The 16,761-nt window shown below is 39.4% G+C and overlaps 1 protein-coding gene across 1 annotated transcript in view; it reads left to right on the top strand.

The window, feature by feature from the left end:
* Positions 1–16,761, top strand: part of Iav (transient receptor potential cation channel subfamily V iav) — a 60,889-nt gene that overhangs the window by 22,606 nt on the left and 21,522 nt on the right. The window contains exons 5-6 of the mRNA XM_076808285.1: positions 975–1,126; positions 12,907–13,123. Of these exons, the coding sequence (XP_076664400.1) occupies positions 975–1,126; positions 12,907–13,123 (369 nt within the window). The remainder of the gene's footprint in view (positions 1–974; positions 1,127–12,906; positions 13,124–16,761) is intronic.

The raw sequence follows: 16,761 nt of genomic DNA, 5'->3' as shown, positions 1-16,761 counted from the left end.
ATTCCGCGCTACGTACACTACCGCTAAAACGTATATGAGCTATGGTTACTTAAAAGGGATTGGCTACTCTGTAAACTGTAAACGCTGTAAATGTCACAATTGGCAAAGGAAAATGTCACTTTTTGATCGACTTGGGACCACAGTAGAACAGAAGGATTTGTGCAGGACATGCATCTGTACGTTATGAGTACAGAAAGCCTTATTTAAGTTATATTTTATGTTTTATTGTTTTTCTTGCGTTTTAAGCTGGATGGCGTTTCAAGCTTATTTTTGCTTATATTGCCCAACGAACTATATAAGTCCCATTCTTTTTTCTCTCCTCTCTCCTTGGGGTTTCAGCAGCAGCAGCGCTCCGGGTGAAAGGTGGTCTCTCCCATCTTTCCCCAGTACACCGCCCCGTGAATCTTAACTTCGGTGATCTAACGAGAACCGGTGTTTTCCATCACGGCTACGGCCGCTGGTTATTTAAGTTACGATAAACAATGGTGTTTAAGCCACGATTAAACATTCGGGGGTGCTCGGAGAATGCTTTCGAGGGCCGGTCGAGGGTTAAACATTAATAACTAAAACACGAAATCTCCACCGCAATTTTGTTACTCATGATCTGCGTCTCATTTTGTCACGTACGTAGAATCAACCATTTCATTTTCTACTATTTGTTAATGATCGATCAACGATATATTTTCCCCCATCTTCCTACTCAATAGTTGTCAGTTGTTAAATCAATTCTACTTTCTCAGTTTGAAATGAGAAAAATTGGAACACAAAAGTGCTTCTAAATTGGGAGCAAGGTCAGCTGAACAAGGGAAAAATTTTACATAAACTTCTTTTCTATACTTCTTTGAACCTTTATCCCTGAACTAATGCTCACATGTTACGAAACACTGTGAATATCGATTCCTTTGCGGAAGTTTTGCGAAGGGTGCAAGAATAACTGGCAGCTTTGACGTTTTGCCTGTAAATTTTCCTTTCAGAGTCACGAGCCTGCCAAGCTCGTATTCGTGATCAGCAACCTCCTCATACTCGCGTGCATTCCGTGCCGTCTCGCTGGTAACAGGCACGCGGAGGATGCGATACTGGTGGTAGCTGTCCCTGGTTCCTGGTTCCTCCTCATGTTTTTCGCTGGGTAAGTCGTACGAGTATTAAGACTTTCGATTATCGCCATTCAGTGAATAAGAAGCCATAACGACAATAATTAAAGTGTCCCACTACGGTAGTGTTTCGAAAGAAGGATGATGTTCCTGGCTCGAAATAAGGTGATCGCTATCCCCTCCAGTTCTTCTCTACGTCCCGAACCGTCATCTTCTTTAGAGACAAACCAGTATATGCTTTTTATCGCTTTGAGTGACGCAAGTTTCTGAAAAACGCCTCTTCAAGTCAGTCAGGCCTTCCTGAACGATTGCTACTGCCGAGAATGTTTTGCTTAATTCATCCCCAGTAAACATTCGGAGGCACTCGAACAGTACCTACCTTTGGTGCTGTCCAGAAAATATGAAAGTGAAAACAGACATGTGTAAATCATGGGATGGGAATTCCTCGGCGGGAAATACATCGACGATATTTCTCAGTTGCCGAACGTTCCTTGTAAGAATATTAATTTACTCGAAAATAAAGTCCCCTTCATATGATTCATTTCATAGTTGTATCATATTTATTGACAAAATTCTGCTAATTTTTACTGAGGTGTACACGCACCAGACCACTGTGCAACATTGATTCCCTTGGATAAGAGAGCCTGGCAAGAACAAATTTGTTCCCCATATCCTACTTATTTTTTCATACAGAAACACTATCTTGTTTGTTGTAACATTTATTACGAAACATCCTTACATAGAAAGGGATGTCATAAAACAGGGTTCCCTCGTTTATTTCTCTGGATATCTCTCTCGTATGCAGCTACTAATTTATTTATGCACATTTATTCGTTGGATTATAATTTAAGTGAATCTTTTGTCACTTTCATATTATATGGACAGCGTATGATGAATATGAAGCTTAATAAGCTGATGCGATTATTCTATTACTCAAGGGGCGTTTATAAAAGCAGATTTATCTAACACACTACTACACAAGGTTCCATTAATAGAATATGAATTGTTAAACCATCAGTTTCTATTAATAATACAGGACATAATGACTGTGTAGAATCAGAGGTTTGCAGTGAAAATTCCGCTCGTAGCTTGTAAACTTACGACAGAAATATTCATGAAGAATGATAAAAGAATGCTCGATAAGTGTTACGTCCCCTGGTCATGCAACACCACAGTTACACTTTCTCCTGAAAATGCCAGCGACGATATTTTATCCCTCCAGTACCTACCTACATTTAAATATCCCACTAGCCTCAGAAAACTCCACCAAATCCCTTATCAATTAACTGAAAGAACTAAATTAAATTCAGTCCCAAATAACTACAACCACCCACACAAGCAGCATTAAAATTTGATCAAATCCAAGTGCAATTCTTAATTCCTAACATTCAATTAAAATATTATTAACGCTAGGGTAAGAAATGAAATTACTTTCAGAGGTGTTCAAGTGCACCGTGCAGATTTCGGCCACGTTTTATCTTCACGGGCGTGATTAATGTTATTTACGTTAATGAAAAACGAAACTGGAATTTCGAATAATTCTCACGCGACACTGGGAGCGCTCTGGTGAATGGAGCAACGAGAAGAAAGGCATTTGTAATCGCCCGGAAGATAGTGCCTCCAGATTTCAAACCTCTTTTTACGTGATTTACGACGAGATAATGCCGGCTATTTCGCATTACCATATACGCCTCTCTTGGCAATCGTTTTTCTCGGTGCAGCGTCCTTTTCGCGGCCACTTTCCTGCAGGTATTACTGCAGAACTTTCAGCTCCGCTCTTCCACCCTATCTTTCGCTCGGCGACGACTCGTTTCTGTCGTCTCCACGGCTTCGAGCTAACGCGAACAACGCTCTTTGACTCGCCCGGCTTAACGTCACTTTGATGAACATCTCTAGCTTTGATTGAGGACGTGCTCGAAAAGGGACACAACGGCGTTGTCGGTTCTTCTGATTCCCCTTTCTCCTTTTTATTTTTTCGCCGGGCTCGCGAGGAATCTATCCTTCCAGATTTTTTATTTAACCGGTTTCCATTCAGACGCTGGGGAACTATCGTTGCGCCTGTGCCAGAAATCGTCCCGCGTGCTCCTCGATATGGCTTTGCGTGGAAGCATTTCAATTTCACCCTGTCGGTAGACTCCAATAACTGGGGAGCATATTGTTTAAACGCTTGAAATACAGGCGACCTTCGTATAATACGGTGGTCAGGTTCTTAAACAGTTTGGTGTTATGCGAAATCGTGTTATACGCGGCTAAGAAGTGATACAAAAACACAGGGTTGGCTTCCAAAAACTAACAAAAAATACACTATTTTGGATTCACAAGTATCACAAATGTGTTTATTAAAAATATCAACGACTGATCAAACGTATTATACATTAATGTTAAATAATGCTAACTACACTTAAACAAACTTTATTGCAAAATATTTTTGTCTTCTGAGCTTTCTTCCGCAACATCTAAATTTCTATGTTCTGCATTTTTTTTAAGAAATTGGTATTTCCGTTTGCTTCCTTTTCCTTGGCAGATTTTCATAAATCTCGTAGCAGGTATAGGGCTGAACATTTTCGAAGTTCCCTTTTGAATTTTGCGTTGCTTTTAGTAGAAGGACCCGTATTCACAAAATAGAATTCTTATTGCTCGGCTAAGTTTATGCCTTCCTGTGAGCTTTTCAGGATAAAATGTTGAATTTTAGGAGTTTCTAACCACGTTTGAAAGAAACCGTGTTGTAAATATACCGTGTTCCCCATGCGGGGGAATGATGATTAGGTCTTGCGAATTTTTATATGCTTTATTATGCTGACACACATTGTGCGATACTATTTCATTATCAAAGAAATCGAATGGTAGCGTTATGGCTTTACCTATCTCGCTTTTTATAGGTTTATGTAGATTTATGTAGGTTTATGTAGCGTATCAAATACTTTTTCTTTTCTTAAAGTTTCTTTTGTGGTAGTTAAGATTTTATTAATCATTTAGTAAATACAAATTATTTTAATACATATGCGCAGAACATCGTTAGAGTATGCGAAAAGTTACGGTAATGATCAGTTTTCTTTAACACTAGAACTATCCACAATTAACGTATACCTATATACTTCTATTGGGTGGGGGGAGGGGAGGTCAAAATGATTTGGTTTTGAAAAGAACAAGTCATTTAAGAAAAGACATGCATTTTTATATATTCTCCTGTTTATTTAACTCGCACTCTTTTCCTTCTTTTATGTAAACGACAAAATCTTCATTTTCATTGACAGTATCTGATGATTCATTTCTGCTTCTCGTGGTCCGATTGTGGATATTCATTTTCACGGTCTAATGAATCACTTTTATTCAGGGTTCGAAAGAGTTCTGGAACTTTTCAATAGGTTCTATTTGAAACATGGACGGTGAAACTTTTGTAAAAATGTTCTCACATTATAAGTTCCCATGAGAACTGATAATGTAAAAGTTCTGGAAAATAAAAGTTCTAGTTCGAATGGAAATTATAAAATATAAAAATAAAAAGTTCTCTATGCATAACGGGAACATATATTTTGTTCATCAATATTAAAAATGTCCTCAGTCGTTGTAACAAATACTGAATACTATTCAATGACTAAAACCGACAACAATTATAAATAATAATTATAGTTAAATTCATATTCTGAATGTGTTATTTATTTGTAATATTTACCTACGTAGATAATTTCTACGTAGATATTATAGAATTTTTGTGTATTTTTGTGTGTGTAAAAATGAAATTAAAATTCCATTGTGGGTCAAAATGAACCCTGTAGTCGTCATGCACTCCACTACTAAACCATCTGCCATAAGGGTTAAAGGACAGACAAAAGCAATTGTTTCATAGGAACAGGTGACATCTGTAATCACAGCATTTATCTTCTATCTATTTATAAAATACTCGCAATTTAGTACCACTCTGTACGTAATAGGAGAAGCGTAATGCTATTTAGAAGTGTAGATTTAATTCAGTACGAAGCAGGGCTGAAAGGAGTTGCGACATACTGTCCATGTACCGCGTTGGAAACGTATTTTCTTTATTGGAGCAATATAACGTAAAAGCGTCTGCATTCCGGCGTGTAATTACTGTCCATCAAGGCGGCCTTTTGTCTCCCGCTTCTGTTTAAATACACGTATAGGACCGTAATTCCTCAAAGGCTTTCGAACACTCGCTACCCGATTCCTTGTCCTCCATAACTGCTGCCGTTGACTTGGCAATAAGCCACCGCCTTGCGCCTGAAATTAATTTCCCACGAATTTTAACCGGATGATCGATGCGGCCGCCTTTCACATGCTTCATTTCGCGTTATTTCTGCGTACAACTCCCTCTATGTATTTCGTTACCACTTTGTACAACTATGGCCACTGTCGCTATTTTTTTTAACTACTCGTCAAAGGAAATAGCCACTACTGGGCGTTGAAAATTCAAGATTCCTCTTTTCACATCTTTTTTATAGTTCAACCATTTGAGAATATGTCTCTAAAGTTTTATTTTGAAATTCGTAAAAACGACATAATTTTCGAGAGTGCATCAGGAATAAATGACTTACAATTACGATATGTATTTAATCAATGTTCATTCAATTTCACATGTATAACTACATAATAAAAACAAATAATTATAAAAGGATACTGACTTCTTCTACGTGTTCATCTTCTATGAAAGAATTTCATTGGAGCATCGGATTCTATCTATAAAATGGTCGATATTTCGTTTAATGTAATATTTATAGATACTACCGTACTGCCAAAACAGAAGTGAAGACTTAACAAAAAAATATGCATGTAGGTGAAGTAAGCTAAAGATAATTTACTGGCTATCCAAGTAAATATATTATTCCAATTTTCTAGCAGGCGACTATTCATAGCTAAACCTATTTTATTTATCTGTTTCGACGACACATTCCTCGTATATACCTACCTATTTTTATCCAACAACATACAAGTACAAAACAATTATCGAGAATGGATAGTAATTTTGAAATACGTACATTGGAGAAGAGCATCGTGATCAAAGTTCTAATTGTGGGTCTGTATACACGTGGCGAACATAATTGTGGAGCTCATCTGGCTTCGAGATGTCGCTCTATCCAGCATAGTTTAGATTCACAAGCAGAACGAAGTGTATAATCCTTAGCCTCCTTGGAGGGAGTCAGAGCCAAGTATGAATCGACTGTCTACCAACCAACAACCTAATTCAGATCTGTAGACTGTACCTGGCCTGACGCGAACTCTGTCTAGCAATTGGTGGAACTAAACCGATTCTGTATGAACCCGTTTAATACCGGCGCTAGCCCTAAACGCGTTCCGTATCGTACGATTGAATCGTACGGCGACATCGCTTAATTTGCAGCGATTCAGACCGGGAACGCATTTAATTTGCGTTCAAGGCATGTCGACGCAAAGAGGAAGTTAAAAGCGTCAATGAATACTTTCAAGGGCACTTGTACGCGGCAATTTAAAGAAAGATCGATGAATTTGTTAAATTTTGTTGCCAGCAGCCGTCGGCTCTAAAGGTGAAATCAGACGGCTCGTGGATCGGCGATTTTAGCTTATTAAGAAATTCTTCATTCTTTGTCGCATCGATATGGAAGCGACACTGATGAATTCCGTATATTTTTCCGATGAAAATCATATCAAGTTTCATGTAAATCGGACTACATATTATTAACGAAATTAGCTTGAGGTTATGGAAATGATTTTTTCTTGGTTCTTGGTGTCAGTTTCATCGGCGAAACATGAGGAATCAATTGGCGTCGTTTTCGCAAAGATCTGATGAGAAATGCGGAAGTGGAAGATTTCGCACCTCTTAATAGGCACTCCAACCCCTTCGAGGGTCGAAAGCCATAAAATTCGATGAGCCACTGCGGGGGGGTTGTCCTCGCCACGGGGTGACAGGCGTAGCTGGAGAATAACCCTGCAAGTTTTGCTCTTGGGGCCGCGAGGCAGCCTCGCAGCGAGGAAAATATCATGCTCGAGGTAGCGCAAGGCTGCCACGGGAGCATCACGAGGCTGCTTGCCTCGCAACGTCGATACGCGCCTTTAGAAGTGTAAGTTCTTATTTTTCATTCGATTTAATTTGTAAAATATGTTACATATAAAGTGGCTAGATACTTTTGTCAGAAATTGTACGTATCGCATTATATAGGTTCTTTCATTCCAAGTTGCAAATCTGCTATATAGCAGATCATTATCTGCTATATGGCATAATCGGCCATAGCCGAGTCGTATTGTCTATCTTCTATGGCCTATGGAATCATTAAACAACAGGAACGGCGCGTGCGGTAACCAGACAGGGCGCGCGCATAAATCGCGAAGGGGGCGTAAAATAAAGCAGAAGCAGGTGAAGCCTGCGCGTTAGTGTAAATTTTCACCAAAACATCGTTTCTCAAAATGCTGTAGCGACAGTAAATTGAAAAATAATTGTCGTCGATTGCATACCAAATTCTACGGAATCATTCCTGTTTTTTTGAAGCTCGATTGCTCGGAACTTGTGCAAGGTGGAGGGGGAGGGGGGGAGGGCTTGCTGTTCTAGCCGCGCAGTCAAAAAGTGAAATAAAGTCTATTTTATGCAGAGTCATGCATCAAACCCGCGACCAGAAACGAGCATTTCATCCCGCCCAGCTTCTTCAAGATCTTTTTCTGGTTATAATCAGCGCTTTTTCGTACGATCGCAAGTATTCAGTCGTGGGCCATTTTCTTCGTTATTACAGCCTGGAATGTTGACAATAAATAGCAATGCATTATTATCTGTGGGTTATTACAGGAGATTATATTTACTTTTTATTTTCCTAAATTCCCCTGAAAATACTATACCTATTTTTTCGAGATTCCACAAAAATATTATATTTTCCTCCCAAAAATGGTGGCAACCGCAGACCCACGAGACTCCACCTCACCATCTGAGTGTTAAAACTTAAAACGATAACGAAAATAATAATGAAATAAATAATAATAAAATAATAAAACTGGCGAAGGCCATATTTCTTAATTTTCGGTAAATGCAAATTAAAATTCATTCTATTACAACAAATCAGGTAATAATTGAAAGCTACTGCAAAGTACATAAGTTCCTCCCCACATGGATTTTTATTAATCTATCGTTGTAGGAAACTTAGAACATAATTGCTTCCATTAATCCCTCAGAACATGGTCATGACATGGTCAGTTCGACCAACAAGCCAACGATATCATTACACTTAACATAAATACGTGATTGCGTTAGTTACATACTGCAATGTCGTTACGAACACAAGCTGTTCAATACTACAATATTCAAAACCAATTCCAATCAGTCAAAAATAAACGGCAAAAATTACTTCAATTCCAAAACAGTCAATTTCCTGCGGGACTTGTTAATCCTGCAAATGGGGGAAAGGGTAAAACAGTAACAATTTAATTACGAAGGATATGTGTTGCCTGGTTCTCGGTGCACCCATATCGTGCAATAAAACAGGTTATTGTATCTTCTCTGTTATTAGTCTACGGGTCATCAGGTTGGTGAGAAAGTTCGAAACAAAACGCCAGGTGATGCAATATAGTTACTTCTATTACCGTGGCTATCGTGTTTTCCATTGTTCTCGTCGACGCTACCAACGAGGATCGTCGTTGAATGAAATTGAAGCAGCGCTGAATTCGAATCTAAATCTCGCCCGGCCTATCGATCGCGGCAATACGATGATGCTTGCGTTCCCAGAACATCGACATGCCGATTAAAAACGATTTTTCGTGCTGGCGAACGGGGATATTTTTAATCGCGCGTGCCAGGAGCTCCCCTCTTTTTTATTTTCCTACACGTGTCAGTTTCAGGAATGAGACTGAAGAGCGCAGCGACGAGAGAATCGTCTCGGAGACCAATCGAGAAATGACATGGCTGAAGAAGCATCGATCGAGCTGCCATTAGGTGGAACGACAGTTCTGTCCCTCTTCACTTCCGTTAATCGATCGGTGACCTTATCTTGTCAAGGGTTACCGACAGTCATAAATCTTCGTTTTTTCATGGTGTAAGTTCAAGGGAAGGTACAGTCACGGTGGGAAATAATAAAGTCCAAGTACAGGGGGACGATCCTTGGTTACGCGAGCTTCAATTACGGGCCATTTTACAATCACACAATTACTTTTGTATCTCCATATTGCCGATGTCAGGGATTCTGATGATATCGAAACACATTATTGTCCATATGAATTTAGGGGGGGGGGGCTTAAGTCTTCATTGCTCTAGTTTCGAAATTATTTATCAGAGTTGCAAGTTCATAGCCCCTATGGTGAGGTAATTATTATAGTGTTCTGCATATCTGCAGTAACAAGCTCAACTTATTTTCACCAGGAGGGAACTTTAACGCCACATAAAACAGCAATATGTCCATCCAAAAAGAAATCATAGTTTACGACATTTCTCATTACATTCTGGCTGACGTCTCTTGCCGCGCTGTCTACCTGAATCGGACGTGCCGCGGCCTATGTCGTCGTGGCATGACTACAATTTTAGACTGTCCGCCGATTAGAAAAGTTTGATAGATAGGGGAAGGACCACAAATAAGGACACAACTTTTTCAAAATTTTAGAAACATGACTCTGAGAACAAAGTTGAAAAGAAAAATACTTTTCATTATCTTTATGTTGTAAAAATGACTATCGGCACAAAAAACAGATTTAGCGAAAAGGGTCTATCTTTTCCGATTGAAATGAACGACAGACGAAATACATGGGGTAGACCGGGGCGAATCTGATGTGTTTGATGGTAAAAAAATAATAGTCAAACATTAAAAAACTAATATTTTATTATATATTCGTGACCAGTACACCTTTGGCTTGAACATTAATATATAAAAATTGAAATTAAACATAAAAATCTTTCATTTATAAATAAAAAACGAAAAAGTGAGAAATATCCGATTCGCCCCGAAACTTGGTTGCAAATTGAATAATTCTTTTGTAAAGTTTGGCGGTATCAGCATGTAAAATAAATTTGAAGTTTGGTGTGCTCGGGAATCCCGGATGGGAAATGGCGTAGAACCACCATTATTTAACAATATAACAAAGAGGGTGTCGCTGACTGAGGTACAACTCGTTTTCAAGAAAAATGATTTTGAATGTTTATTAAGAATGCATATATCTGACCAAGAATTGGTAGAATACAACAATAAATATGATAGAATTGTGTTAGAAAATCCAATATATGCGACTTGATGCATTCGAGTACTTACGATAGCGTCCCTGAACATTGGACTACCGTTCGGAAGGCCAGCAACAAAGGCCGTGACCGTCGGGGAAGGGGGGGGGGGGAGGAGAATTCTGGGAAAACCCCGACCTGATGCCATTAGGCTGATGGCAGCGTCGCAGGAGAGACGGCAGGACCTCGTCGCTACGACACGCGGAGTTGGGGACACATATGCGGTCTTTTGGACACGCTGAGCTGGTTGCTATCGAGGAAGTCCTCCGCGTTTTATGTACTACATATCTGACAATACATACATATGTAGCTTGTAGAAAACTTATATTTTAGAGGTTGCATTGACGCTCGTGATAACTGAACATCCGCTGGCACCCCCTTACCCTTTAGAGGGCCAGACTGGCCACCTAAGGATTTGGATACTTTGCCGGCCATTTTGGTGGTATATATACATAAATTTAACTAAATAAAATTTACAATTTCAATGAAAAAATCCCGGCCCTCTAAAGGTTAAAATATTTTGTACAATAAATTACAAGTGACATGAATTATCGTAGACAAATAAATTGAAATTGTAAAATAAATGGTTTCATGAAGGCCACGAAATCTGTTAATAATAAATTTTCTACCTCCATGTTTAGTAGTAGAAAATTAAATATTCATCGTTTAGTCGTCCTCTAGGGCGGTGACCAGCAACTGTCCGATGATTGAAAGGGAGAATTTGTAGAGTGTAATTTCCATGGCGTTCTGCCAGATCGAATCATTTTCATCGTTATGCTGCAGTTCTCACTGGTTTCCTATGTACTGCAGCTTGCAACAGTATTCTCAAGAGAAGGATATACATAAAATGATTACACGTCGCCGAAAGACGGGTTGATAAGAACTGACTTCAGTTGGGTTGCAATCAGAAATGCAGCTTTGGAAAAACAGTGATACAGTGTGTATAAGTATACAGGGTGATGCTTGCCGGGAAAGTTAAGAGGAGGGGATAAGAAATGAAGCAGACAGTGAAAGGCTTCCGATCATCCAATCAACCAACAATAGTACCTTCATTTCCAAAGAATTTGCGTTGTCGAGTGAAATACATATTAGAACTATTACACTTTTCCACCTCCTGTTTATTTAGTCATGCGCATTGGAGACCTCAATATTGTTCGGCATATGTACCTACTTATATCTGACCCTGCGCAATAACACCACAGCTGCGAAATTGAGTGACATAAAAACGTTCTTAAATTGTATGCTGATTTTATAGGAATTTGGACTTCTAAATGTAAAAATAACCTCAGATTTGCTCCATCACGCACAGTTTTTTTCACAACTTGCTTTGAAGTTTTATGTATGAAATTAATAGAGCAAAATTATTGAACTCACAAGTAACTGATGTAGCTTGGCGATCCAGTACAATCACTTATATTTAATCTCCTAGAAATTTCTAGTAAGCTCTAATATGTATTTACCTGCACCAACCGTTATGGCAACCCCTAAGCCGTCTGTAATCAATGTAGTATGGAAATTGTATTGTGTTTTTCGAATTCAGCACCTAAAAATATATTAAAAATAGCTAAAATATTGAGAGAAAAATTGTATGGCAGGCCTATGTCATTAGACAGAAGGAAAGAATAATTTTTATTGCGTTGGAATAGTATTAAAGAATTCGCGTAGAATTTATGTAAATTTTTGTCTGTCCAACTGAACCGAGCTAACGCATACAGTACCAGGCGATGAATTTGCATCAAGCTGTATTGCAGGTTTTAATACTGTTGTTTGACGATTGTTTTCTCTTCTCCAAGGTTTCTATCTCTACTACGAAATTTCTGAAATCCATACTGAATTATTTAAATTATTTACAAACTACGTTTGGTATATATCACATTCTGAGATGCATAAACACTAGTGCGCCAAAGAATATTGCCAATGAAGGTGAGGTTGCATTGCAGTTTTGTTTTCTTCACAAAAGATCAACAAAGGAGAACGATCGTCCTATATTTGACGTTCCGAACATCACCAACTTGACACCCGACCAATCAACGTCGGCCGATTAATGCCTCCGAAGATCGAGGAATCTGGGGCCCCGATCATTAGCTTATTGTCCGCAAACTGACGCCAAGCGTGTCCATAATACGGCTGCATCCGCTGACAGTAAACACGAAGGATCGATATCTGTTGCACGACGCACGGATACCTCTGAAAGCAACACGATACTTCATCGATACCGCTGTGACAGTGACGCTCCGCCATGTTTAGGCCACGCCATGCCGAAGAGCAAGGGGATCCCCGAAAAATCGGCACTGCGGAGCACTGGGTTAAATACAAAAGGGGGAACAAAATACTCGCGTGACGTAACGATTAAAAGCGAGAAACTCACGTTTTTCACGGGCTGGCGAACTTGTAACCCTCGCATTTTAATATCCGCGCGCCTATCCGCGGCGGATACCGCAGTGAATCGATCGTGGCATTATTTCAAAATCGCTGCATGCGACTGTCCGCGTTTCTCTCGCGACACGTGTGCACAGAGGCGGACGCGATTAAAGCCCGTTGCACACGAACACGATCACGCTGCCGCGGTATCTGATCGTTGACGCGTTTTAATGCGTCATTATCGGGTCGGGGGCATTGTGTATCGTTCGATTGTTTTAACAGCGCTATCCGGCTGACCGGGCCGTTCGTCACCATGGTCTACAGCATGATAACAGGGGACATGTTGACCTTCGGGATAATCTACATGGTGGTGCTGTTTGGTTTCTGCCAGTCCTTCTACTTTTTGTATAAAGGCTTCCCCGGGGTGAAGTCGACCCTCTACGGTTCCTATCACTCCACCTGGATGGCAATGTTTCAGATAACTCTTGGCGATTATAACGTAAGCCCCTCTATAAATCACCGTTTTATTGTCCTGCACTGGCTGCTCCTACCTTGTGCTTCTACCACGCGTGCGCTGCGCCTTGCAGAGATATAGTGATTAGCACTTTGAGTGGCGCATCGTTTTGAAAAATGCCCCTTCAAGTCGGTCAAGCCTTTCCGGGCGATCGGTCCTGATGGGAAAGATTTGTCCAGCTCGCCTTACGCTTTCAATGTATGCCGGCAATGATGAAAATTTAAACTTCTCTATTGTCTATTAGATTGTCAAGAGAGTATGTACTTACAGAGACCCGCAACGGGCGGATATATCGCGGGTCAACCCTTCCGTCTTTCGATTCCACCGATCTGCCTATACCTGCCCGAAGCTATCGCGACTTGACTCGCCCGTAGTCGCGCCGTTATCCGCTCGTACCCGTGCCTTTAGCCGCTCTTTACCTGCGACTTTACTAGCACTTTATTCGGTAGTTGTTGTATCAAGACGCGGATTATTTCATTCTATGAATGAACAATGTGGTGTGGTATTGTATCAAATTCAAGAAATTATGGGTACCTATATGCAGGAATTTGATTCAATTTTAAATAAAGAATCAACAAAAATACTTGTCATATGTTTTGTTTCAGAATACGTAATGTTCATAGTGGAACAGGAGAATGTTTACACAAAAAAGCTTCTGTATAAAAACTTAAGGGGTGATGTCACTGTAGAGCTCGGAAAAGCAGACTGATCTCCACTATTTTTTTTAATCCTTCGGAGGAGAGTGACAGACTGTAGGGGTTATCGAATAAAACAACCTGCCACGCACAATTGTTTGGAATATAATAATAATTGTTTATTAAAATAAAGACGATGAATAGAAAAGAAAATAATCAGGATTCACGCGTGGCACGCCGTGACGCCATGAGCAAAGGGAACGCGAGGACTGCCACGTTAAAAAACAAAAAGAACGACGGCGACAACGCCTTAGCCAAAAAACAAACGCGCAGCAATTCCTGTTGCTGACCACACTGCATGGTAAAACCGAATACACCGGGTGTAACATTTCTAACAGAGACCCCGAGAACGAGCGAGAGACTCTTTCGTTTCAAGGTATGTACAACAAAGGCTTTCATACAAATTTTGTATTCCGTTCACTATACTCGCATAAAAAATTCTGAAAATCAGGCTGCCTTTCCGGGCTCTACAGTGGCATTACCCCTTAACAGCAAGGTGTAATTATTTCCCTGTATTCTAATATCACAGAATATAGGATTGATTCCAATGACATATTTTTAATGTATGTATTTATTGAAATTACTGTAAAATAACTTTGAATATTATTAGAAAACAACAAAGATAAATTTAACTGGCGGAATGACAGTTACTTTTTCGAATAAAAGTTGTTCGGCATAAAAGGTGCCAAGGTCATAACGATTTTCCCGCAGGGGTGAACTTTCTTACGCGCGATTTTTCTCTTACTTCCATGATTTCGGAGATATTCAAGGTGGTAATTCTTATTGGTCCAGCCTATACATATTATTCTTTCACACTTACGATTAGTCAATTTATATTTCTATATGTAAACCGATTTCTCATTGAAAAAATATCTCATACCCGAAGCACCCGGTTAGTGCAACGCTTAAGTTTGGTATTTAAAGTAATACATCTGTGGGAAGGAACTATTACATTTGTTTTTCGTTATTGATTACAATTTTACACACACTGGGTGCCTTATAATAGTAATATCGGAAAAGTATGGCGAATACATACGTCTCTGAGGTCTTGACTTGAGGGAAGACACTCGAGGGCGCTACTGACTTTGCCCCCCTCCCGTTGCCTTCACAAATCACTGCATATATCTCTGCAAGGCACCATACTCGTGCAATTGCGCTTGCTTGCATGCATGCTTATTTTTTTCTTTTTATACCGACTTTTGTTTCTGCGTGTAACACAGCAGATTTATCGGTGGGAGAAAATGAAAGCGGTGCGTCAATGGGCTACATCCGTCAGCCGCGGAATTTGTCCTCCCGAGCATTGTTTTATTATGTATTACTGTTATTACTACTCATAGTGACAATGTGACGCCGACTTTGCGTAAGAGAAAGAAGAATATACAGGTTGAGTCGCCTGTTATTAAATGTTACAGTATTTCTTTTACTCTCATGGATGATACAAAAAATGCGCTTGTTTTCGCAAATTCAATTCACAGTGGTGGTTTTTGCAATTCTATTTGCAAATGAGAACACGCGTTAATGTATTATTATTGTACCGTAAACTGGAACAGCATTGGCAAGTTAATTAACATGCATTAAAGAAGAAAAAGGACAAAAATTGTATGCATTTTCAACCTCATAGTACAATCACAAAAGAGGCAATGTTATAGTAGGATACTTAGAGCAAATGTAAAAATGTTAATTTTTATATTGTAGGTGTAACAAAATGTTACAAAAACCTGCTAATGTTCCTCCAGTTTACGGTATGTATTAATACTCATAGTATACAGGGTGCGTCCGAAAGAATGGTACAAGCGGGCAGGAGATGATTCCTTATGCAGAAATAAATCAAAAGTGTGGAATAAAATTTCTTCAGCCGCGGCTTAGTTTTCGAGAAAACAGATAGAAAGTCGCAATACGGGAAAAACTATTGATAGGGCAACGAAAAGTAGTAGATTTTCTTTGTCAGGAAAGTCGAATGTCGGTTACTTCTGTGAATTGTGCAGCTTGCCGATGAACTTCAACTCCCAACGGCATTAGCAGTGCGGCTGTTTCGTTGCGGTTTCCAGGAAAGAATTAAGGATGTAGACGCTGCTCGTAAATCAATTTTAATCAGGATACTTGTTGTTTCCCTCTTTTAGTTTCTTTAGTTAAACGTGGTTTCCCAAGACCCGCTAAAACGTTAAAGTTCTTTTTTAAACAAAAACACGAGCTGCTGTTCTTTATAAATATACCGTCCCACTTATTCTACGTTGAAGTCTGGCACATTTATTTAAGTTATTTTGACTCTTTCTGATTTGAATTGTGGACTCTACTAACAAAACCGCACTGCGCTACTACTGAAAGGAAGTTTGTTAAAGTGAAAATTGATTTTGTCAATTTGTGTGAAAAAAGATTTTCTTGTTATAAGAACGTGAAGGTAGAATTGGAAAGGGCTAAAGCAGAAGAGAGGAATCGATGTCCATGAAGGTCACGATTTCCTCTCTTTTAATAGGAATTTTAATTGGAAAGGGAGGTAGGTAATGTTCGGCATGCTTTGACTGTCTACTAATCTCAGTCCCTTCGAGACTCTTTCGTTCTAGTTAGTTTAGAAAAGTACTAGCGTCTGCAAAGACCACGGTTTCTTTTTCCAATGAACTTAACGAATGCTTGTCAGCGACTTTCTAGCTTATTTGGATAAAAAGACCCATATATATATATACACCAATTTTCGAAACTAGGACTGACTAATAAGAACGGGTCTTCCTTCGAAAGGTTTTATGACTTTGGCTATGAACCTGAGGTGTCAGAAAATGCACCGAACGTAGTTTCTTCGTAACTGGCTTTAGAGGTAATGCGCAATGTATCTGTATAATATTTTTTATATTTATAATATGTACAGGCTACAAAATTTGCTAAATAATTATTAAATCTGGAGCCAATCGTATTTTCTAAAATATAAGAATATCT

Source organism: Andrena cerasifolii, chromosome 3, assembly GCF_050908995.1.
Source record: "Andrena cerasifolii isolate SP2316 chromosome 3, iyAndCera1_principal, whole genome shotgun sequence".
NCBI classification, from domain to species: domain Eukaryota; kingdom Metazoa; phylum Arthropoda; class Insecta; order Hymenoptera; family Andrenidae; genus Andrena; species Andrena cerasifolii.
The sequence above is the reverse complement of the archived record's forward strand: the minus strand, read 5'-3'. Positions and strand labels throughout refer to the sequence as shown.